Source organism: Microcaecilia unicolor, chromosome 6, assembly GCF_901765095.1.
Source record: "Microcaecilia unicolor chromosome 6, aMicUni1.1, whole genome shotgun sequence".
In the NCBI taxonomy this organism is placed as follows: Eukaryota; Metazoa; Chordata; class Amphibia; order Gymnophiona; family Siphonopidae; genus Microcaecilia; species Microcaecilia unicolor.
The window spans coordinates 215,378,813-215,404,655 of NC_044036.1; the positions used below are offsets into that span (position 1 = coordinate 215,378,813).

Sequence of the window (25,843 nt, forward strand, 5' to 3'; positions counted from 1 at the left end):
CCCACTTAAGTGGGAGTCCCATCCATGTTTCACCCATGCACATGCCCCCCTTGCATTTCCGTGCTATGTATGTTAGGCATGTTGTTACTGAATAGTGCAGTAGTTCCCAAGCCTTGTCCTGGAGACAGCTCAGCCAGTCAGGTTTTCAGGATATCCACAAAGAATATTAAAGAGAAAGATTTGCATGTACTGCCTCCACTGCTTGCAAATCTATCTCATGAATATTCATTGTGGATATCCTGAAAACCTGACTGGCTGTGGTGCCTCCAGGATCAGGGTTGGGAACCACTGGAATAGTGCTTCGGCACTCTGTTGGTATTTTCATGGATAACTGTACACTTATGTACACATGGAGCACATAAATGTGGGTGCCTAGATTATAGAATTGCCCTTACATTGCATAAAAGTTGGTGCTAGATTGCTGTGTGCCTACTTTTTATGCATATATTTCCCCTCCCCCACACAATTTTATAATAGCCATTTTCATGTGTTAAACATGTTTTACAACCCTGAAATCTTTGCCACAAAAGTGCAGATGCAATAATTCAAACTGGAATTGATTTGAAATGCACAGCCTATGGTGTTTGCTCTGTCCTTTGGAGTCTGCAGACCCAGGAGACCTAGACATCTAATAATGCCTTTAGTTCCTGCTAATTACTTCTGCGAGACTCTCCTAAGGAAGAGATCCTTGCCCTCTTTCAACCACCTTAATTGGATTTGTTATTTCTCTGATCACTGTAGAAGGAGCTCTTCCCCTGGAATGGATACAGAATGTAACATGCACTTGCACTATCTCGTTCCTGCTATTTCAGCATATCCTGTGATAATTGGGGAAATAGGAGTTATTGCCACTGTGGAATCGATTTCATATGGCAATTACTGGTGATCATGGTAGGCATACAATGGAACACCATAGAGTCAGGATGCCTAGTCTCCACTCTCCCAGCTCTGGTGATAAGTAATCTATTGCCTGGGTATTATACACAAGGGCTTCCCAAATGTGTCCTGGCAACTCCAGAGCCAGTCAAGTTTTCAGGATATCTATGATGAATATTCCTGAGATAAATTTGCACATTTAGGATACCCTGTATATGCAAGTTGACTTATGCATATTTATTGTAGATATCCTGGAAACTTGACTGGCTGTGGAATCATCAAGACAGGTTTCGAAAATCCTGCTATACACATACCATTGGTTTTCACTTGCCAACCTTCTAGAAGCTCTTGCACTGTGTCAGTAAGAAGAATATGACAGGGTCACCAGTTAGCCAGAATACATGCAGTCCTCTGGGTATGCAGAAAGCAGTCTTCTTGCAAAGAGCACTTTTACAATCTAAGACCTTTCCACAGGTGGAAACGTCAACATACTAGAGTCTGGTACATTGCTAGAAGGCAGGCAAGTGGAAAGATTTCTTTGTTAACAATCTGGTTTGGGGATCACAGCTTTGCTGTGACCATTCCCAGATGCCATGGGATAAAGTGATTTCATTCCATCCATCCTACTTTTACTTTCCGTTTGTGCATGTATGCAGAAACCAAAAATTTATCCCATCAGTGTGGTCTATGCCCCAGTGGAATAAATTTAGGTTATACCAAATCGGCGGTATAACAGACAACAGGATTGAATTTTCCCTCTTTTATTCCCTTTATGATTTCCTAACATTTTCTTTATGATGTCATACAACTTTAAGCTTTGCTTCTTCACCTTCTTCCATTTTATCCTTTTCTTTTGGAAATATAATGCTTTGCACAAATGCACCATTACAATCTTTGACTTTTTTTTAACAGAATATTCATACAATGACCTCTTTTCTAATGCAGCCTTCTATCTTTCTTGTGTCAGGTTATAACACTTAAACACATGTGTTAGTGTTAGACACTGCATTTTGTCCCTAGATCCAATTAGCTGAGGGTTAGGGTAATTTTAAAGAGAATTTATAATTACAAGAGCATGTCTCATCTACAGAGCACAGTAGACTGCTCTCTTGCAGGCCGATGATCAGAAGCCCCGTGCTGCTCCAAACAGCGCTTTAAAAATTCCGCTGGAACAGCACGGGGCTATAACGCTCCTTTGAACAAAGCTAATAGCATGCAAATTTATGCACGCTACTAGCTCTGTTCATAAGGGTACTTCTGCCACCAAGGCACAATCCTCCAGCAGAAATTGTTTGACAGGTCCGGGCTGTCAAAAGCCCGGACCTTTCAAACAGCAGAAGAGGTTTGACAGGTCCAAGATATTCTCCCAGACCTGTCAAACCTAAGCCCACTCCCCAGACACTAAAGAACTCAGGTGGTCTACTGATACCGCTACCTCCCCTCCCAAACACTGAAAAAAATGGTCTGGTGGTCCAGTGGGACTGCTAGCCCTCCCTCCCTTCCTCCCGGCACTCCCCCCCCCTCCCCCCGGCCTACCTTGTGCTTTTAAGGGTTAAGTGCTGGGTTGGACACAGGAAGAGAGGGAGGGCTAGTGGTCTCTTTGGACCACCAGGCCATTTTTTTCAATGTTGGGGAGGCGGGGAAGTAGCAGTCTCACTGGACTACCAGGGTTCTTTAGTATTTGGGGGGTGGGAGCAGGCCTTGTTTCTGGGGCGGGCTTAGGTTTGACAGGTCTGAGAGAAAATCCCGGACCTGTCAAACCTCTTCAGTGGGTCTCCCCCATTCCTCCTTTGCTGGCAAACCTTAACGCCAGCTCCAGCGAGCATGTTGTTTTACACGCTCACTGGCTCTGATCCTGGGGCGCAGGCAAATGCGGGCACTAGTCCGGTGCTAATGGCTACTAGCGCCTGCATTTGCTTCTGATCATCGGGCCGTTGGAGAATTAGGCACCCAATAATATGCTTTTAATTCAAACAACAGCTAATAGAGAAGGCAGTTATCCACTGGGCAACCTGCAAAATGTTATTAAGATTGTCCCAGTCTTAAACCATTCAGAATAGTTTTAATCATTGTCTCAGCAGGCTGGCAACAACCCAAACGAGTCCAATGTGGATGATTATTTGGAGTGAGCCAATCTGAGCTTTTGATATCTCACCTAAGGGAAGGACATTCAAACAATATAAAACTAGGTTTAGATCAAGAAAAAAACACATTAGAGATCTAATTGCTTATACATATTCATTTTAGGATAGAAAAAATGGTAGAGCAGAACCAGACCCTAAAAAGAAAGCCTCTTTTAGGTCCATCACCTCCACCCTGGCCTCCAGCTTCAAGAGACGTAGGTCCTCCAAAGACACGGTAAGGAGAAGAAGAATCATTCTGGCCTCTCTCTTTCTTTCTTCCTTTCTCTTCAAAGCTCCCTCTTCTTTCTGTCTCTCACTCATGCTTTCTGTCTCTTTCTTTCTTCTTGCCATCCCATGTACTGCCAGTGCCCCATTCAGAAGCTACTCTTGTACATACAGTCTCTTGTAGCCTCATGTTCGTTCACAGTCAGTCAATCAGTCGGTCATCCAGTCTAACTCCAAGGACCCTTGAGTTCTCAAGGAAAGAAGGAACTGGTTTGTAACTTTTTTGTGATAGTTTTGAGAATCTGCTAAGTCTTTTTGATTTAATTTTTGCATAATTTTCTGGTGCCAACCTTGACCTTAATCCATTTTTGTTGTTGTTCTTGTTGTTGTTGTTGTTGTTGTTGTTTTTTTTAGTGTATTTATATTTGTTTGTCATCAATGCCTAAATAGAGCCATTTTATTTGATTTGGGCACTTGTTCATACACCATGGAAATCATGTTGGTCTCCCATTCTCTACGTGTATTTTTTTGTTTGTTATTATGGCATTTTACTGAAGAGATGAGGATTGACAAAGATACAATGCTACCCTGGCACAGATGCCAGTCAGATTGTACTATAATATCGTTACTAGCCTAGCAGGCTCTTCTGGTGAAGAAGGCCTTGGGCACAGTTATCATCTAGTTTCAGTTCAGAAGGAACTCATAAGCAAGTCCTAATTTTCCAGCCTGTTTCAAAGCCTCTGTTCAGAAGCATGTACACCCAAATTCTCAAAATTCCAGTGTTGTTCCAAACAGCGCCGGAGAAATAATGCCTGATCAGTGCATCTGAGAAGCTCCCTCATGCTCAATGCTAATGATCTGCAAATTTAAGTCAAAGCGTTAAGCACAATGGAGGATTGTGCCTGGGCATGAACTCCAGAGCGCTGTGTTAAGCACAACTCTTGAGCACATGCACACACAAAGCACTGACCTGTCATAACCTAAAGCCCTGGTGGTCCAGTGGATGCCAGGCCCCCCACACCCCAGCGATGTGAGGACCTGGTGGTCTGGTGGACCCAAAGCTCCCCACCCCCCAAAGATGTAACCCCCCCCCCCCCAAAATAAATACCCTGGTGGTCCAGTGTGACCCCTGGCCAGGACTTCCCCCCCCAAGGGCTAGCCCTGATGGTCTCACAGTGGCTCCCTCAATCCCCTCCTACCTTGAAGAAACGAGGAGGGACTAGGACTCCCTCCTCCTGCTGGGTGCCTCCTCAAAATGATGGCACCCTGCCCTGCCTGATGCATCCTTATATGGCAGTTAAGCCCCACCCAGTGCATCCTAGGGCGCTGTCATTTTGAGGAGGTGCACAGCAGGAGGAGGGAATCCTGGTCCCTCCTCCTTTCTTCAATGTAGGAGAGGGTTGGGGGGCCTCCGTTTGACCACCAGGGCTAACCCTGGGGGGAGGTCAGGGTCCTGGCCAGGAGTCCAAATGGACTACTGGGGTGTTGTTTATTTTCAGGGGGGTTATGTCTTTGTGGGGTGGGAGCCTGGGGTCCACTGGACTTTGGGTGGGGGGATGATTTCTGACCCCGGTCTCCCTATTTTTCTCCAATGTGTTGGCAAACCCTAATGCCAGTTCTGAGATGGCGTAGGGTTTGCCACAGGAGGAGCACCTTTGTTTGGCATGCTGCCCGAGCATTGAGGAGGAATAGGGAATTAGCTCATCAGCATGCATCTGCATGCTTGATGCGTTATCTCTCAGCGCACTCACTATTCCCCGCGGTGATGGCCTTTGAGCATGGTATGTTCACGAACGTGGGTGCTAGTCCAGCACTAATGGCCTCTAGCACAACGCTTTTTCCTGAGCATTGGGGCCTTAGAATGTAAATAGAGCAGGAGCTATAAAACCAGAAGTGACCTGCCTGTTCTTTCTGATCTGAAGCAAGGTACTTACACTGCTCTATTAGACTCACACTGTTCACTGCTAGTCTGGTAGAAGAATTTGTGTTCCTGTAAAGCTTTATGTTAGTGTTTAACTGTCAACAACCTAGCAGAACTTTATTATTCAGTATGCATGTCCCTAAATGGTTGCAAAATGCATGTCCCTAAATGGTGCAACAATGAGTGACTGCTTTATGATTTCTAACCCAGACCTCTTCAGTTTGCTGATTTAAAACATAACTTTTACAAACTCAGCTACTACACAGAAAATAAGAGAGCAGACCTCAAAATGTTTTCACTGTGCAGTGAAATCATACCCACAAGGAAGACCCCTTGGACCTGATAGTCTAATTTTCAGGTGCAGCCTGATTATGTTAAAGATTCAATCACAGAGCAGCAGCACAAAGGAGTTCTTTATGACACTGGGATTGTAATCACCAGAAGGATACTTTAAATAGCTTCTTCTTTTTTTTTTAACATGAATTAAGCCTCTGACCACTGTGCACTGGGTAATACTTCAGAAGTTTCCATCTTGAGTATAATAAGTAGCTGTTCTGTATGTATTAAAGCAAATCATTAGCCTTTCAACAAGTTGAAATTTAAGGCAGTAGCATAATTTATTTTTAGAATATTTATCCAGCTAAGTTAGGAGCCATTTTACAAACATGCGGTAGGGCTAACAATGTTCCCAATCAGCTCTGTTTTTAAAAACCATGATTTCAAAATGTCAGCATGCACCCCAAAATATTCACTTGAGTTTATGAATCCCACAACAAAAGCAGGTGCCTAGTTCACCAGGGATTAACAAGGAAGCTATTACTTGGTTTTGTCATTTTACATTCACCAAATAAATATTGTCATTAACTCCAAAATATGAAGACACCATCCAAATGTCTGCATTTTAATTCATTCATAGAGAGGAAATATGTTTATTATGTAAGTGGAAATGGAATCCATTTCTTCAATGTGTTTCACATCATAAAGAACAATGTGGGTTCTAACTTCAGCCCCTCACTTTATTTCATTTTAACTTCAAAAACACACACAGATTCTCCATAGAACTCTCCAGTTTGGCTTGCCTCTCCTCCCTTCCCATCACAGCAATTTCTCATCCATATGGACTCCTGTGCTACGCGTTGCATAGTTCATTACAATTCAAGATGCAAACAGTTTTCCTTGAACCATACTAGCTTACCTAAAATGTATGCATCAACTAACCTAGCTTTTATACACGATAAAGTCTTTAACATAAGGCCTACATAAGAACATAAGAGTAGTCATACTGGGACAGACTAATGGCCCATCTATCCCAGTATCCTGTTTCCAACAGTGGCCAATCCAGGTCACAAGTTCCTGGCAGAAACCCAAATAGTAGCAACATTCCATGCTACCAATCCCAGGACAAGCAGTGGCTTCCCCATGTCTATCACAATAGGCCTGCCAATATGAAGAGTCAGACCAAATATCCCTCTATACAGAAATCCTGTTTCTAACAGCAGGACTGTACCAAGCTATAGTTGTGTCCTGTGGGACTTGCCTACTGGCACTCCCTTGCCCTGACAGCTTCTCTGCTAATGAGAGTTGATGGTGAGCTGGGAGAAATGTTTATGTCCCCTCCATATTTTTGCCCTGTTGGGCCGCACCTCTCGCATAGTCCTTGGTACAGCACTGTCCAACAGTTGCAAGCAGCAGGTTTCCAGAGGAAGGTAAGAAGAAATAATGCAATTTCTGCTCCTTGAAGTGGTATAGATTTGCTTTAAGAATTTCATTTTGAAATTGCTTTGCAATGTCTTAAAGAAGCTTTGCTAACTAGGAGTGTTGCAACTCACGTCACATATATGCTATATGTGATTGGTCCATTATGTATGTGATGCCATATATTAACGTCTTATGAGAAAGCTGTTAACATGACAATTAAATGGTTAAGCGTTCTGTTGAATATTGTGTAAGTGCTGCTACTTGATGTTGCATGTGTACTTTTGAAATATTACTCAGTGTGTGATAGCTGCTTTCTGACCAGTTTCCATAATTGTAGAGTTTGGGACGTGCTCCGTTAAGTCCATTAAAGATATCAAAAAGGGGTAAAATCAGCAAAAACATCAATAAAATCTCCTTTTTCTGGTTTATATCTTGTTTTTGGTGCCATATGCAGTAGGACAGAGTCCTCAGAATACCAGCTGGGATTCCATAAACTAAAATCTAAGCCAAAATAAGGAGTTTTTATTGCTTCTCATTGTGATGGTTGTAGAGTTACAAGTTCAGGTTACTCTAATGCTTTGAGTATAAGATCTGTATCTCACCTTGCCCATTTCCTCCCAAATGTTATACCAGTTATGAATGGGGAGTGTGTTCTAGAAGAATTTAGCTGTTAACCCTGGTATAAGTCAGTTCTGAGAAGGAGGATTATTTGGTTGTTGTCATTACTCGCTGCTTATAGACGCTGCTTTCTATTCTAGCCATATTTTCGCATCTGAGTACAAGTTTCTAAGTCATCGATTAAGGCATGGAAGCAGCTTTTAGTGAGTTGGATCAACAGTTCTTATAACATAGGAGCCCAATTCAAATTCAAAGTGAAACCAACTACAATGCTGCCAGCATTCCATGTTTGTACAACGATGTCTCAAGGAGATATTACAGTAAATTTCTTGGCATGCCAGAAGTGACACCACCTTCCCCAGCTAAACACTACAGTTTGGGGAATGGCATTATTGTGCTAAGAATTTTGGAGGCAAGATGCACTTGTATTAAGATGTTTGCCCTGGAATTCCTGGATTCTGGTTCTTGGGGGGAGGAGACCTCTAGGTTATAATCACCATAATGTGCTCTCACCTCATAGGCTCTACTGCAGTATGCTTCTGCTGAGCCAGCACTCACCACTCCACACTCATCCTGTGGTCTTTTTTCCACCAGCATTTCTCCTATATGTTTATGCAAAAAATATTATTTCTGGATTCAAATTTACTGAAAACAGTTGCTTTATAAATAAATGTGCTCTTGTTAAAAGAAAATTATCATTGTCAAATAAAGGAATTCTTCCTGTTTAGGTAGGGGAAACTGCCTGCCTGCCTGCCTGCCTGCCTACCTGCCTGCCTGGGCAGGTCTTGCAACAATCCTACCTTGAATAGGAGGCTGCCACTACTGCTGGGCATAGCCTGTGTGTTTCAGTGGACACAGAGTAGTAATGTTGTCTCATTTGACCTCTTGTGGGAAGGCTGGGCATGGCTGATGAACTGAATCATATATTAACTTGTGCTTTCCTGACATATCACTTTTTCAGTTTGGTAAATGTGTTGCTAACAGAGGGTTAGAGCTTTCTGTCCATTCCTGACTTTGAACATTTTGAGATAAATGCTTCTAAATCAGGAGTGAACATAAACACCATGGTGAAACTGAAACTGCAGTGACATTGTTAACCCACAACAACTGGATTTAACATAACTTCTGCCTTGAGGAGGAGGTAGAAATTGTATCTTCAAACTGTTTTTCTGCACTTTGGTATTCCCTGGCATAAATTCTTACAGTTTTGTGACATCTCACTGATAAATATTGGAAGTATTCAGGGAAAAAATTAATAAGCTGCTTTATCAGCTGAATTTTAAATGTTTAATTTAACATTAAAAAACATATGTCAGAGTTCAGCACTAGGTATCTTGGTTTATCCAAATCTTGCCAAGATATCTTCCACCAATCTGAGGATGAACTGACAATTGGGCTGTCAATCAGAAATTCCTAATTAACCTAATTAATGGTGTAGGCCTCTTGAAAGTGACTAAAGTGTAGGTATCAAAGATAGTGGGAAAAACCACAGTCAGCTTCTAGAACTGATATGCTTTGGAGGGGGCTACAGGTGTCATTGCTGGCCTCTGTCAAGAAGCTGAGGTGGAAATAGGAAGAATCAAGAGTTGCTGCAAGTCTCACTAATAACATATGTGAGGGAATGGGACCTGCCTCCAACAAGTAGCTGATGTTGGAGGGAATAGAAGTCACAACTAGTCTCTTGACAAGTGATTGATGAGAAGGAGGAGGTGTGAGGGAGAAGAAGGATCAGTGGCTTGTCTCTGACAAGTGACTGAGAAGGAGATATGAAAGGGAAATGGGACTTGATATAAAGCCTTTCTGAGGTTTTTTTGCAACTACATTCAAAGCAGTTTACATATATTCAGGTACTTATTTTGTACCAGGGGCAATGGAGGGTTAAGTGACTTGCCTAGAGTGACAAGGAGCTGTAGTGGGAATCAAACTCAGTTATCCAGGATCAAAGTCCACTGCACTAACCACTAGGCTACTCCTTGCAAGCAACTTGACAGGCACCTTACAAGCAACTGAGATCTGGAGGTGCTGGAAGCATTATGATTGTTCTCTGACAAGTAGCTGGGTAGGTTAGAGAAAAAGGGAAGTGATATGATGACTGAGAGGAGATATGGAGAAGATGAAGGAACTATGGCTGGCTTCTGATAAGGGATTGAGGAGATATTTTAAGGAGGATGGTGAGTTGCTGATAAGTGACAGTGAAGGGAGCAGTAGTGGCCATTGGTAGTCTCTTAAAAAATGACTAGACAGCAGATGTGAGGTAGACAGAGGAGCAGGCTGGTGTTAGGGGTTTGGGGGACCCATGCCACTGGTGGCCCAAAACCTACCCAAAACTGAACAGAACATAGCCTACAAATGGGTTTTGGTGCCCTTTCTCGATTTCTGCGCTGGGTTCCTACATATCTAACACCAGCCCTACTGAGGAGCAGATGTGAGAAAGAGGAGGGACATTGGTGGGCCCCTGATAAATGACTAAGGGATGGCAAATATATAAACAAGTAAAAGGAGCCTGAACAATGAAGCTGCTCCATTGAAACCATTTTATTAAAAGGAAATGAGCAGGATCAAAACCATCTGTTTAATTCAGACAATAGGACACACACACATACACACACACACACCCCTAAGATGCCAAGAAAACTGTAGAAAACAGTATGCAACTCTTGCTGAAGTGCATCAAGTAACTTGTTAAAATCCTACAGCTGCAAGATGGTGTTTTAACTGTTGTGGGATGATTAACGATCTAGTGGTGGAAAAGCTGAAAACACTGAGGTTGCAGCAGCAAAAAACCATTTCAAAACTGCACAAGGCAAATATCTGGACATTCCAAGATTGCAGAATATGACAGCTTCATGGCTGAGGGCCGCAACTGCAGTACCTAAGACCATTCAGGTCACTTGGAGAAAAATCAATAGGCTAATAGATTTTATAAGGACCAACAAACTCAGGACCTCAAATTTGTATTTAGAACTGGTTCTAATCATAAACTCTTGCAAATATATCTTGCAATAAAATTTACCTCACAATTGAGCTTAAGGACAATCAATATGATCACTTCATTTAAAGAGAACGTCGGCAGAGTGCCTCTCTTTCCATCAAGACAAGTATCAAAAGATTAAATTCATAATCACTAAAGCTGGAGCCAAGCCAATCAAAATAATCATTAGAAATATACAGAAAGCCTGAAAGCTTATAATGGACTGTTACTACAAAACTCCACCAAAGATATCAAGCATGAGTGAAGCCTCATAGTGAAACTCAGAAAGGTCACTCACACTTCACAGTTAACTCAAAGGGATGATCCCAAATGACAATTCACATAGAAGCATAACTTCATAAAGAAAGAACAACTTTCTTGTATATTAAAAAAAATCAAATCTAAGCATTCATGTAGTTCAGCTGGTAAATGATAAATCCAGCCGGCTGGTAGGGATGTGCACAAGACAAAACTATTTTGGTTCATTTGTCTTTTTTTTTGTCCTGATTTTGAATGCTTTTGTTGATTGCACACATTTGTTTTAATACAATACATTCAATAAAACTTTTTAATGCACTCTGTTTATGTATTAATTTGTAGCTTAACATGTACTAACATTTTTAAGGCAGACTAATAAACTAAATGCACGCTATCAAATGCACATCCCTACCCAGCTGTCTTCAAGTTGCATCACACTCCCATCCTAGTCACCACCTTTGACTGATTTATATCTGTCATTCATATTCAAATCTCTCTCTGAGTATTCAACTTCTAGAATTGCTTATTAGTTGGCATATGTTTGATGAAGCAGTGCAGGAAGCCCCATTTGTATACCACAATCTGAGACATTGAAATCTAGCCAGTTCCCCAACTCTATTAGTTGTTGTTTTCTTTCTTTATTAATTAAAAGTCTGGGTTCACATTTCTATTGGGAAAGAAGGAAGATCTTTGAAGGTAAAGGTATCAGAGCATGTTCTGTGTGAACATGTGTGCCATGTTCTGCAGTCTGGTAAGACATTTTTATTTTTAGAAGCTGGAAACATTGAGAGCTGAAATATTGGGAGCAATTTTTACTTGCCTGACTAGGTGCAAGGTTTGTGGGTACTTTTGAACCCATGTAGATGTAGCTAATTTTCAAAGAAAAGCTACTCAGGTAGCTATGAGGTATGTGGATACAAGAGTACTGTGGATTTTGCACCTGCTATTTCCATGGGAAAATAAGTAATAGACCATCTCATCAAGTGGACTAAGCCATACTACTCTACACTATAGCTATGTCCAGCAATTCACACTGTGCAGTTTGGGAATGGTTTGGGCTACTAAAGCCTTTGTATGTTTTCAGAGCCTGACATTCAAAACGGCTGAGCATCTGAGGAGGGAATTTGCAGCTTCACTTAATCGGACAGTGCCATTAAATATCCCCTCTGACTGCAGCAACACTCTCCAGGCAGAGCCAGTGCAGTCCAGAGGCCGAGTTGGGGCGGTCCCAGAAGTTATGCAGATACTGGCAATATTTTACCTGCTTAGCAGTGTGGGTACAATACTGAGTATCAGTACTGAATAACTACTAGGTGTTGCCATTGACCCAGAAAATCAATGCTAGCGCCTGGACACAACCTAGCATTGAATACAGGAGTCTAACTTAACTGACACCAGTGAGCATTTTAAAAAATGCTGAGCACCACCAGCTGAATATTGATCGTCACTTTCTAGTTTTAGTTACTAACTAAAGAGATTGATATTCAAAATGATTTATATGGTTGATTTAGTTAACCACATAAATATTTTTGCTGAAAGTTTGGGGCCAGTTGCCACATAATACTTTATATTCAGCGCTATCCAGGTAACTTTATCCATTTAAGTAGGACCATATACATAGCTGTCTTAAATAAATAACTTATCCAGTTTTTACGATCACATATTTGGTGGTCAGTTTAAATAGATTTACTGGCTGAAAATCTGGCATGAAGATAAATGGATAAATAATCTGCTTATTTTTATGTGGAGATGATCCCCATAGAATAAAGACCTTTAGATCTTTAACCATCCTACAACAGTCAAGAAACCACTCTGCAGTTTGTGATACCTTGTTCTAAAGGTTTTCATGAGTGTTTTTTCTTCTTATTTATACATTCTAACAATACATTATATCAAGATTCAATTCTTAATGACAAGGGTAGTGAGTAAATAAATTCATGAATTGTAATATGACTAAATGAAGTAAATAGTGAGACAAGGTAACCCAAATTACCTCAAATTCAAAACACAGTGCAATGTTCTATATTCCAGGAAAAGAGCAAAGAAAAAATGGAAAATAGAATTACCTGCACTGCTAGTAAATGAAGAAGTTACACTCATGACCGGAAACCTTTCACTTACTGCTTACAGATTTATAATCTATGCACTTGAAATATTCAAGTTAGAGGAGAGAGTCTTATCTGGGGCTAACCTAACTTTCTTTGATCCAGAGGACTAGTTACTTCGTGAAGCAATAAAGAAGTATTAAGATATATTTAGGTCAAGGGTGGGCAACCTGCAGCCTGCAGGCTGAATGGGGACCATGGGAAGTCTACATCGCAAAGATCATTAACCAGACTTTTGGCAAATTTAAATACTATATTTCACAAATATTTTCAGAATAGCCACTCTAGCAGTTAGTTTCCATCATTTTTAGTTAAATCTTTATTTATTTAGGGCCCTGTTTACTAAACCGTGCTGTAGGCATGCTATCTTTTTAGCGCGTGCTAACGATAGAGACATCCATTATATTCCTGTGGGTGTCTCCACCATTAGCACACGCTAAAAAGTTAGCGAGGCTTAGTAAACAGGGCCTTTATTTATTTATTAAAGAGGGTCCATGGAGCTATGTGCATTACATGTGGCCCTCTGTGTATTAAGGCCACCCACCATTGCTTAGGCTGTATTCAGCATTTGGACAAACATCAGAGGTTAAACTCTGCATCAGTGCCTGAAGGACTTTGGGCCTGATTCATCAAGGTATTTTCCCACAGACACATAATGGGAAAACATCCTTAGAGGGTCTTTTACTAAAGATTAGACTGAGTTATCTGCAGCAGGGCCCATAGGAATAAAATGGGTCCTGCTGCAGATAACTCAAGCTAATCTTTAGTAAAAGACCCCCTTAGTGAATTGGTCTCTTTGCTGCAAACATAAAATCATTTCCCCTCTAGCTTGAGCATTAATCATTAAGATAAATTCAGATTTTGACCTCAAACATTACATCTCTCTTCAAAACATATAAATGAAATATCGATTCTCTACAAGGTGCTAGAGCCTAACATGTTTAACACCATAGTAGGCAGGCACAAATAGGCAGACTGAGTAGACCAGTTGGTCCCTGTCTGTCAATAGTTTCTCTATAGTGTAGTTCTCTCAATAGACACATCATAAAATTGTATCCAGTTTCTACTCTGCTCCAATTCTTGAACACAGTCCCCTTATGTCAGGTAAATAATAAGCACTTGAAAGAGGCAAGAATGATTCATTTGGTATCACAAGAACTTCTATCAAATATTATTTTTAAAAAGTTAATCTGCTGCCATAATAATTTTGATAAGGTTAATAATCCCATAAATGTATCCTTTTAATATTAAATTAAAGATTCTCCATTTTCTTCCTAACACATTATATACACCTGAAGTAGTACTCATGGACTATATGTAGGGCCCCCTGAGATCCAAATTCAATAATTTTTGTATTATTTTCAGCAACAATGGTTTCTTGAACTGTTGATTGTAGTTCCAAAGTACTCACTGTATCTTGCATTTTATCAACCTTCGCAGTAACAGCCGATTCCAGCTTAGTAATAGCTCTCTTCTAATGTCACTGGGAAAAGCAACCCCAAAACTGATCTCGCTGAAAATTGCTTCTTGAGGCCACCAAAGAAGTCAACAAGAATCAACCCCTCTACTCCATTCCATGACACTGTCGTAGCCAGGGCCACAAGAGAAGAAATAACATCACCTAAATCTACTGCATCTGCACCAGCCATTCTGGACATCATCATTGGAGACGCAATACAGTCACCATCAACTTTGGACAAATCAAGGCATCAAACATAAATGGCCTTGCATTCCCAGGTCTTCCAGTTTAATCCACATCAATGTAAATAACTTTAGGATGGGGAACAATATCGTAATTAAAAGTCTGTGCCAAGTTGGTGGAAGAAGGATATACAACTCCCACTAATCCTGCGGACCTATTCATTAGTCGTCTGGTCTGCATGACAAAATGATCCATTCAACTTGTTTGAGCTTGCAGCAGTGATAGCTGGACAGCCTTTGATAGAACTGTATGTAACTTTCCTTTTCTCTTCACCATAGCTTAAAAAAAAAAAAAAAACAGTGTTCAACATGGATATAAGAACTTCAAAAGCCTACAAGTGAAAAGAAGCTATGTGTTCAGATTTTCCTCTCATCACCCAACTGTCCTGCAACAGCAAAATAACAACTGATTGACCTACTGGCATTTTCTTGCCTCCTTTCATAAGTTTTTTGATGCACTTTGGTACTTTCTGCATTTTGCACCTTGTTTTATGTAGTTTGCATTTTAGCTGTCTTGCGCTTAGGATTTGCTTTGATGCCCTGTTGTCTGAATAACGGAATTTTGATCCTGATCATTTTTTTATTTGCAGGACTTATTAAATCTTATGCATTTCTATCACAATATAACATGCATCTCTGTTACAAAATCTCCATATTGCTCTTTGTTACATACTGCTTCTTGCATAAACAAATCGTGGCTCTAGACAGAAATATTTAAGGGGAAAAACTAAAGTAAATTAGTTATAGATGGGATAAGCATTTTTCGGTTTGAGGCAAACTATGAATTTTTTCCCAACCACAAGCTGTTTCAAAAATAAAATATTAAAGCTTGACTTTAACTTATTTAGCACCACACAAAAACCATCAATCAGTGTCACAATGGCATTCAATCCCTAGTGCGTCAGAACAGCAACCAACAGGGTAAGAGAACCCCCACGTTTAGTCCAAAAAAACAGTTTAAAAGAGTAGGGATGGACCAAGGAATCTCATCAACTGATGGTAAGTTGAAGTAACCTTATTCAGCACCAGATGTGTATGTAACCCAACACGGGACCGTGTTTCCATTCTATTTGCTGACTTTCCATATTTTACATGTTTTTGGTACAGGTTGTCTTTCACTTGTCTGTCATTATGCATGAGTTGGAATGACATGCATATGTAATATTGTTGAATATTCATGTCTCTCAGCTTATATATGCCCATCAGTATGCTCTCGCGTTTTTTGCTTTTGGCGGACTCCACAGCGTCTGTTGTATTTGCACTGCATTACAGCGGTAAGTCTTTTCTGTTAAATTTCCCCGCTACGGCTTTTTTAGTTGTATATTTCAATTCTAGTTCATAATTTCCTATTCTTAGTTTCCCTACATCAGACTGATTTCCTTATGGTCATTTCTCTACACACCTTTGCACAGTGGACAGCATTTTATTCAATTATGCCTGCAGTTTTGCCTTTTTACTTTTATTCAACTCTGTCTGCAGTGGCGGCTTTTTTCATCTTCGCTGTATTTTGTCCCGCCTTCCATTTGCTTTTCTTTTTAAGCTTACACCTTTCTTTCCTCTATATATTTTTGAGCAACTCCATATCTGCGAGACACTATTATATGCCAGAAACATTTTACCTTTTTTCTCCTTTTATGTTTTTTGCTTTCTTTTTTTGTTCCTTATATGTTTTTTTTTTTTCATTTTTAGTTCTAACCATATTGGTCTTTACTACTGATATAGCATTCACTGCATACCTTATTTTTTTCTTTTTAGTTTCTTCCTGATACTTTTATGTTGTGGCACTTTGTCCATATTTTTTCAGTATACATGCACAGATGGGATACTCCTTGCCCTCTCCTCAATTTGCTTACAATGGGCAACTGACATTTCTATCACTCTGCTTGTATATATATTTTTTTTTACTTTTCCCATATCACCCATGTCTTTTTCATTTTTCTTTCTTCTTCTCTTTTCCCTTACATTTTTGTTCTTCCTTTTTTGTGTGCCATGACTACCTCGAGTTTTGTCAGCTTTTTTAAACCTTATTTCAATTTGACAGCTTTTAGTTCAGCAACACAGTTTTCATCAAATGATATCCTTTTTATTTATTGATTGATTTCTTTTTTCATATTTCATTATTTTTCATTTTCTTCTTTTTTTTCTCTTAACATGCACCGCATTCCCTCCCCTCCCATCTTGTTACTTCCCATTGAGTATATTAACATGCTGACAACGTTGTTTATACACCTAGGGGCCCTTTTACTAAGCCACGTGTCTATGCGCGCCCAACTTGTGCCAAAATAGAGTTACCGCCCAACTACCGCATGGCTCTTGTGGTAATTTCATTTTTGGCGCAGCCGATATGCGTGGCCGAAAATAATTGTTATTTTCGGACACACATATTGGATGTGTGCCAAGTAGCATTTGATGCACATAGGTCATTACTGCCTGGTTACTGCATGAGATTTTACCGCTAGGTCAATGGCTGGCAGTAAGGTCGCAGACACAAAATAAATGCGTGGAAATTTTGATTTTGCTGCACGCCCATTTTCGGCAAAAATTTTAAAAAGGCCTTTTTTACAGGCACGCTGAAAAATGGATTGGTGCACACTGAAAACCCATGCCTTTTTCAGTAAAAGAACCCCCTAGTTCTCCTGGGTCATTTTCTTATATATATATATATATATATTTACTGTCATATTATTTATTTATTTTTCTATTTGATTACTTTTCATTTATTTTTTTTTCATGTATTTATTTATATCATTTTTATTTATAATCATTTCACTAGTCTTTGAGTACTGACTTTTTTTTTTTTCAAATACTATGACTGGATAATTATGTGTTCCAATGTTCTTCCTTTTCTGATTTTATAATGGTTCCTTTTCCTAATTTTTATTCAGATATTACTACCAGATATTTTTCTTTACTTCTGCACCCATATTTTGTGATTTTCATCACAAGTTCAGTCCTGTTATTATTCATGATATATCTCATTGCTTTTTTTAATATTGTTTTTGATTATGTTTTCATCCTCGTTCTGTCTTGTGTCTACTTTATATGCCATTTATGCTATTGGCTTTACTATTCCATTTCATTATTGTTATTTTTATTGGCGTTATTACTTTTATCATTACTATTATTATTATTTTGATTGTCATTCCTATTGTTATTTTTATGTTTTTATATGTAAATTGAAGGATTTCTTGTTTTTAACCTTTTATATATATATTTATTTTGTATGTAGTGTTTGACCCCTGAAGCAGACGATAGATCTGTCGAAACACGGTCCCATGTTGAGTCACATACACATCTGGTCTGAATAAAGTTTCTTCAACTTACCATCGGCTGATGAGATTCCTTGGTCCACCCCTACTCTTTTATGCAACCCTTGTACCGTATCTCCCCTCCCTGGCCCAGGGATCGGAAACTCCAGTCCTCAAGTGCCACAGGCAGATCAGATTTTCGGGATATCAACAATGAATATACATGAAATATATTTGCATGCACAAACTCCATTGTATGCAAATCTATCTCACACATATTTATTGTGGATATCCTGAAAACCTGACCTGCTTGTGGCACTTGAGGACCTGAGTTGCTGATCTCTGCCCTAGATGAACCTTCAACCACATGCACCCACCATCAAAGGGCAGCTCAAGGCCCTCCTCCCCATGTCTCTTCCTTACCTCAAAATAATTCAGCATCTCTCCCCTTCTCTACCCCCAATATGTCCAGTATCTCCACTTCTCTCCCTTCCCAAAGTGTCTAATATCTCTCTCCTTCCCCTCTCCCCCCTAGGTATTCAGCATCTCCTGATTCCCTACAGTGTTCAGTGGCATCCCTACCTTAGACCATTTGGGGTGGCACCAGCAGGGCAGTCAGAAAATCTACAAAAGACTTATTGCTTCCAGCATGAGGCCTTGAGCATCCACACATGCTCAAGACTTGCAGGGTCCTAGTCCCATCAAAACAGGTAGTTTGGAGGAGACAGGACCCAGAAGGCCTCATGCATGCATGGATTAGTCTTTTGTGGACTCACTGATTGACACATTGGTGCAGCCCTAGGTGGATGCTTAGTCCAGCTGGTGGTTGAGTTGACTTTGCCTTTCCACCTCGTTCTTCATTGCCCCTTTCAATCAAGGCTCCAGAGCAGAGGTAGACCTGTTTTCTCCTCCTCTCCCTCCCTATGGGTCAGGTATTATCACCTACTTCCTTTGTTTCTCATTCAGGTCAGTTAGATGGTTTTCTTTTTCCCCTTCATCTTGTCATGGCTAGTCTTTCTGCAATAGCTTTGTTTGTTGCTTTTTAGCTCCTCCCCTGTCCCTTCTCCTTGATTTTCCCTCACTCCTTCCCTTTCCACTGTGCTGCAGTACAGGCAGAACTGGAGAAGCTGCAGCAGAGAGTAAGAAGTGTTCCTGAATGCACTGTTGCTTCTGTCACTTTCTGCATCTCACATAAAGAGAAGCAGGAGTATGCTGAAAACCACTTCTTACTGCTTTAGCAGCCTTTCTAGATGTGTCTGTAGCACCATGACACCCCCATTTTAAGTCAGGTCTATAGAGCCCACGGCAAATGTTATTTTTACTGCGCCATGCCACTAGAGGGTACAGGAGAGAGGGAGAATGGGCAGATTTTCTGGAGTTGTTACCTTGCCCCTTTGTGGTGATGCCCATGCAGATGATTAGAGCAGAGCTGCCAAGGTACTTAGTTCCAGCAGGAAGACTTTTTGGCCAGTCCTGATTTTAAACTTACATCCTAAAGCAGTGTACTATTTCTAATCCCTGATTTTACCCATTGAATTCAGTGCTGTAAGTCCTATAATGCACCAGGATGGAGGTGTCAGAATCTGTAACAGGCCTAAAATCTCCATAATGGAACTGGATAACTTTGCAGACCTGTTAGAGCTGGAATCAATAATGTATTACTTTGAATAGATGGATTTAAAAAAAAAAGTCTGGACAAGTTCCTGAAGAAAAATTCTATAAACCATCATTGCTTATCCTTTGAGTTAAGTAGTATGGAATCTAGCTATGTTTTGAAATCCTTCCAAATACTTGTGACCTGGATTGGCCACTGTTTGAAACAGGATACTGGACTTCATAGCTCATACATAGGACAGATGGATCCAGCCTCTGAAGGAGTTCCTCTAATTTTGGCCTTAACATTTAGCTATATTAGAAAAGGAGGAAACCTGCTCCTTATGCCATCAGCTTCTTTTTATGAGAGAGTGTGTGTGGGGTGGGGGGGAGGAGGAGACTGATTGACAGGTATTTGGGGGAAGAGAAGCACTAAGATGATCCAGAAGCAGTACAGAAAATTGTCCAGTATAGGGTTATTTGAAAGGAAGAGAGAACTAGCAGAGACCATAGAAGAAACACATCCATAAATAGAGGGATGTAGGCTGAAGTAGGTTCATTATTTCTGCATCAGAAAGGTATGGAGAGTGGTCTAAGCAACACTGAATCTTCCAAAGATCTGTGGAGCTGTGAGAATGTTTAGTGATCTAAATAAACTTGTTCAATGGCTGCCAAACATCTTTGCCTGCTAATTGTCAAGAAGTGTGCTGATGAAAAAAATTGACCCATGAGGAAATAAGATAAAATGCTTCATGCAAGCTCCAAAAGCATCTCTGTCTTTCAAAGATCAAAGACTAATTAGAGAACAGGAGATGAATCAGTCAAAACATCACATGAGGACAATGTTGTAGTCTTGGTCACTGTAGGTTAGAGAGGCTTTTCTGACTATGTACACTGCAATGGAAGAATGCAATAAACTGAAAATTGTGTTTAGGTTTTCCAGAAAAGTTTAGCACCTGTTAATGCTAATTGAGGATTTCCATCAGTGTGAACCTTGATGGTAATATTTTCGACAAAAGCTAATCTTGTAAGTTCAGGGATCAAACTGACCAAGATGGTTATGATTCGACTGATGACGTCTATGCCATGATGTGTCATACACACATTGGCTTTTTCTATCTTATATTATTGAACTTTGATTTACATTTATTGTGATTTGCAATGATTTGATTGGTTATGTAATGTCAAATAGTTGTAGGCTTACTAATTATAATAAAATATTTCATGCACTGGTTGGTGGAAAAAAAAACAATACTAATACAGATGAATCTTTAAGAGCAGGAAAATAAACCTATTCTAACCATGTCATGAAAAGCTTTTGATTTACCATATCATTCTGTTGGTATGCTTCTGAGACTTATTTGCTAGAAATGGGAGAGTTGGCCAAATGATGTGGCCATTTCCAGCAAACAGTGTCAAGATGTGTGGTCACATATTTCCCATGTAAATAGCATGAATTGGTGCCAGAACCATTCACCACCACAGAAAGTTTACAATGGATTGGGAGCATCCATATACAGTAGTTAAAAATGACTGCAAGTCTTAAAGTACAGGGAATCAAATCTAACCCCAGGCCTCCACAAGATAGGAGTGAAACACTCAAGATTCTTGTCACAACCCCCTATGCAGAAGTATTTGCAAATGTATTCATTACATCTCATCCTTGGCTTTCATTTTTCTATATACATATTTTATTTATATAGCAGCTCCACTTTATAAAAATGTTTTATAGGCAAGCTTATTGGGTGTAAGGAGATTTACTACTGTAGAATTTGATTTCTATAACAAATCCTACACAAAAATTATTTTGAATGTAAGATTCTGGGGTTTTTTTTATTAATACAAATGGGATTCGTTATATAGAGGCATCACTATAGTATATTTCTTATATGTAAATGTTTAAGCAAGTTGTTAACTTTGTAACGCTAATATATCTTTAACAGAACAGAACACAAAATCTTATTTAGCACATATAAAAGTGATTGGTGTAAAGAAGGCTTGTGCACATTTCAGTCATTTTAATATATATAACTAAGTGAAGACACTAAATGGGCCAGAGATAAATCATTTATTGGGTTTTTAATATACCATCTTTCAACAGCCAAACAAAGTAGCATACAATAAATAAAAGAAGAATGCCATAGGAAAGCCTAACATAATAGGTAATAAATAATAGAAAGGTTCTTCATAAGAAACCAAAAGGGTGGGGCAGGAAAGGGAGAAAGGAAGGAATGGAGAAGAATAGGTCAAATGGAGTGCTGTCCACTGCTCTAACAGTCCATCAAGACACCCAGAAAGGCCTGGGAGAAAAGGTGAGCCTTTATTATTGCTCTAAATTTCTTGTAGGAAAGTTTTGATTTTACAGATTTTGGCAGAGAATTCCATGAAAGAGGCGCTGTACTAAAAAATTCAGAATGTCTCGTATTGTCCAGACGAGAACAAAAAATTAGTGGAATTCCAATAAGGAACATAAAGTTTGATAGGGTGTATATGGGGAAATCACGGAACTGAGATAAGATGGAGTAGTGGAATAGATTAATGTCAAAATCTTGAATTGTAACCTACAGGTGATATAGATATAGAGAGGTACATATTGATAGGTATGTATCTCTCTATAGATATCTACATATATCTAAATAGGTATCTACAGACGTAGAGAAACAGATACACAGATAGATAGATTTTATATATATGTATGCATTTATCTATGAAACATTATATACATATATGAAACATTATGGGGTCAATATTCAGCCAACACTTTAAATGTTGACCACTGCCAGGTAAATTAGACTTGAATATTCAGTACTGGGCCATATTTGGACTAATATCCAGGTCATTGGTGGTGACTGGACATTCTACGGGTACATCCAATATTCAGTGCTGTATCTGCATAGTTAAATGAGCAAAGTACATTCCCTGCCTTTTGTGTGATCTAACTTGCCCAGTCATCTATGTGGGCACCAACACTGAATATCACCAATTCCCACAAAACTCTTGTCTTCTCTCTCACTCTGCCACCAGGCTAACTGGAGAGTGCCATGTCAGTTATATCTGTTATTAAGCAGCACTATCCAGTTAAGTGCCACTAAAAATCGGCTCCCGGCCCACATAGTGTGTTTTAAGTGGGTGTGTCACTATTCCTTTTTTATACCATCCTTGCCAGGGAACACAAATAAATTTTTCTTAGAAGACAAAGTGAATGACTAGAAGTGCATTGTACCAACCAAGAACACAGCATTCTGAGAATTTCATCAGATAAAACTTTTAAGTTAGGACCATCAGTTTGAAGAAACATCTTTCCCCCATAAGCAGCCAGTTTAGATCACAAAGCAGGGGGTAGCTCTGGTTCTTCTAGGGCTTCTAGTTAAAAACCAAACTATTGTGCTTTGAACCACCTGTAGACTCCTTGGTAGCACAGACTGAATCCCTATATCTAGAGACTTAATAATAGTTCAATGAGCTAATAACCACCTGTTGGACTATAGTTTTGAAAATACTCTGGTCTAGAAAAGACCTTAGCTTCCTTACCCCCTTTAATTTAAAATAAACATGTCTTAGTACCCGAGCGACCTATTTCTGACTGATTCCTCCATCTTCTAAAGTAACTCCCAACACTTTAAGGGAGTCCACATGTGGCAGAGAAAAATTCCCCACTACTACTTATACTTTCAACGATCACCATTCTATATCACCAAAACACAATATAGCTGATCTATTAAATATTCCAGACCACCCCACTCCGTAAAAAACAGTCACACATACTTTCCATGCATGCAGAGATAAGTCCTTCCTGTTGTGACCCATCACTGTTCAAAGGCAATGTTAATTGGATGCCATCAGCATATTCATAGAAAGAAAATCCAAAATATCTAACTGGTGAATGAAGTGAGAACATATGCACATGTATATAGCACCACTTACAAGCATATTCATATAAATAAATAACAGATTCAGAAAGCTGCTATATACACATGAAGATCCAAACCACCAGAGATTTCAAGAGGGAACGGTTACGCCGGACTAAAATCTACACATGTATTCCCCATTTTACAAAGGGAATACATATGAATGGGGAAAAATTTCCATGTTGAGTTTTACATCAGCTAAAAGGCATGCATTGTGTTTTTTTAAGTGTTTGTTTTGGTCAAGGTTTTACACAAAGGATAAAGCAAAAAGTTATCTGTAGTTAATGTTCTCAGAGGATAGCAGGAATAATATTGTCACAGATGGGTGTCGTACCTGACAGAGTCCCAGTGCAGACACTATCCAGAGTTCATATACTTTTAAGAAGGTTTTGGTAGTCCCACACTGCATATGTGCAAATGCCTTCCCGCCAGCCTGAGTCACACGGGACCTTCAGTTCAATCCAAAAGCATACAAAAAGAACGCAACTCCTAGGGGAGATAGGTAGGCGGATATGTGAGAATACTAATCCCTGCTGTCCCCGGAGAACACCTACATGTAAAGTACATTTACCGATGGCTGTCCTCATCCTATTTGGATCAAAAGAAACAAAAAGCTGGGTGTACTGTCTAAGGGTTTTTGTCTGCTCCAGATAGAAGGCCAAGGCTAGCTTGCAGTCCAAAGTGTGCAGTGCGCTTTCACCAGGATGGGCACAGAATGTTGGCATAAGAATGACTGATTAAGATAAAACTCCGACACCAACTTAGGAAGGAACTTAGGATGTGTGCGGAGAACTACTCTGTTATGATGAAACCTTGTGTAAGATGGATTCACAACTAGGGCCTGAAGTTACTGACCCTGCAAGCTGAAGTGACTGCCACCAAAAATAAGAACTTCTAGGTCAGGTACTTCAGATGACAGGAATCAACTGGATGAGGATGATATTGAGGTACCATGACACAGTTGGAGGTTTGATAGGGAGCCTTGTCAACAGCAAACCTCTCATGAAGTGAACAACTAGAGGCTTTACAGAGATGAGCTTACCTCCTACATGGTGATGATAAACATTAATTGCGCTGAGGTGGTTTTCAGACCAGACTCAGAAAGGTGTAGGAGGTATATAAGCAGGAGAATTTAGGGCTTTGCCCTCACACCAGACAGCAAACCTCCTCCATTTAAAAGTATAATACCTTTTGGTGGAATCTTTCCTGGAAGCTAGTAGGACTCTGGAGACACCCTCAGGCAGTTGCAGGGATACGAATTCTACGCCCTCAACATCCAGGCCATTAGAAGAGACCCCTCAATCTGTGTGATGAAGGTCAGAAAGCAGTCCAGTCTCCATGGCTCCTTGGAGGACAACTCCAGAAGAAAAGGAAACCGTATGTGCAATTAGGATGATAGCTTTTCAGTCCCTGAGTTTCAGCAAAGTCTTCCCTATCAGAGGGATGTGAGGACATACGTACAGAAGGCCCTCCTCCCAATTTAGGAGGAAGGCATCTGACGCTAGCCTGTCATGTGACCTGTGTCTGGAACAGTACTGAGGGTCCTTGTTGAGATGAGTGGCAAAGAGATCCACCAATGGGGTGCCCCACTCTTGGAAGATCTTACGGACAATGCCCATGATGAGAAACCACTCATGCAGTTGCATCACCCTGCTTAGCCTTTTTGCCAGGCCATAGACATTCCCTGCCAGGTATGTGGCTCAAAAGACTGACACAAGGGGCAGGAACCCATACCCCTCCTGCTTGTTCACATAGTACATGGCAACCTGATTGTCTAGATTAGTAAAGTTTGGTTCAGCAGCTGATCTCTGAATGCCTTTAAGAGCATTCCAGATTGCTTGTAGCTCTAGGAGGTTGATCCAGAGCTCAGCTCCTGAGCAGACCAGGTGTCTTGGATGTGAAGCCCATCTACATGAGCCCCCCCCCCCCCCCCACCCCAGAGTGTGTGTGTCCATAGTCAAAACTTTCTGCAGTGGAGGAATTTGGAATGGGAGTCCTAGAGTCAAATTGGACTGAACCATTCACCAGAGGAGTGACTGGCTGATTCCAGGGTGACTGAGATGATATCTGCAAGATTCCCCTTGGCTTGGCACTACTAAGAAGCAATAATCCATTGGGTGCTTCTTAAATGAAGACATGCCATGGGAGTGACATGCACTATGGAGGCCATATGGCCCATCAACATCTGCCAAGCCATGACCTGTTGGCTGCTCTGAACCTGAGTGGTGATGGCAACAAGGGCTGTGCCAGAAACAGGTAGGCCAAGTTTGCACCATGTCTAGCAGGGCTCAATGTACTTCAATTGCTGAAACAGGTGTAGGTGGGACTTGGGGTTGTTGATGAAGAGCCCTAGCAGCTCCAACACCCAAATAGTTCTCTGCATTGACTCCTGAGCACCCTCCTCTGTGGTGCACTTGACCATCCAATCGTCCAAGTAGGGGAACACATGAACTCCCAGTCTGCATAATGATGCTGCAACTTTAATGAGTCTCTTTGTAAACACCCTGGGGGCGGACATGAGGCCAAATGGCAGGACTCAATACTGGTAGTTGTGCTTTTCCACCTCAAATCTGAGATACTTCCTGTGAATTTTTCTGA

At 40.4% G+C, this 25,843-nt stretch overlaps 1 protein-coding gene across 4 annotated transcripts in view; it reads left to right on the top strand.

The window, feature by feature from the left end:
- GRIN1 (glutamate ionotropic receptor NMDA type subunit 1) overlaps nucleotides 1–25,843 on the top strand; it is a 703,940-nt gene that overhangs the window by 668,615 nt on the left and 9,482 nt on the right. Inside the window, exon 20 of one of the 4 annotated variants that reach the window (XM_030206505.1) lies at nucleotides 3,124–3,234. The exons of 2 other annotated variants lie outside the window; for them this stretch is intronic. In XM_030206505.1, coding sequence (XP_030062365.1) covers nucleotides 3,124–3,234 — 111 coding nt within the window. Of the gene's footprint in view, nucleotides 1–3,123; nucleotides 3,409–25,843 lie in introns of those variants that run through there. One more of the 4 variants, XM_030206504.1, reaches the window with a different exon arrangement.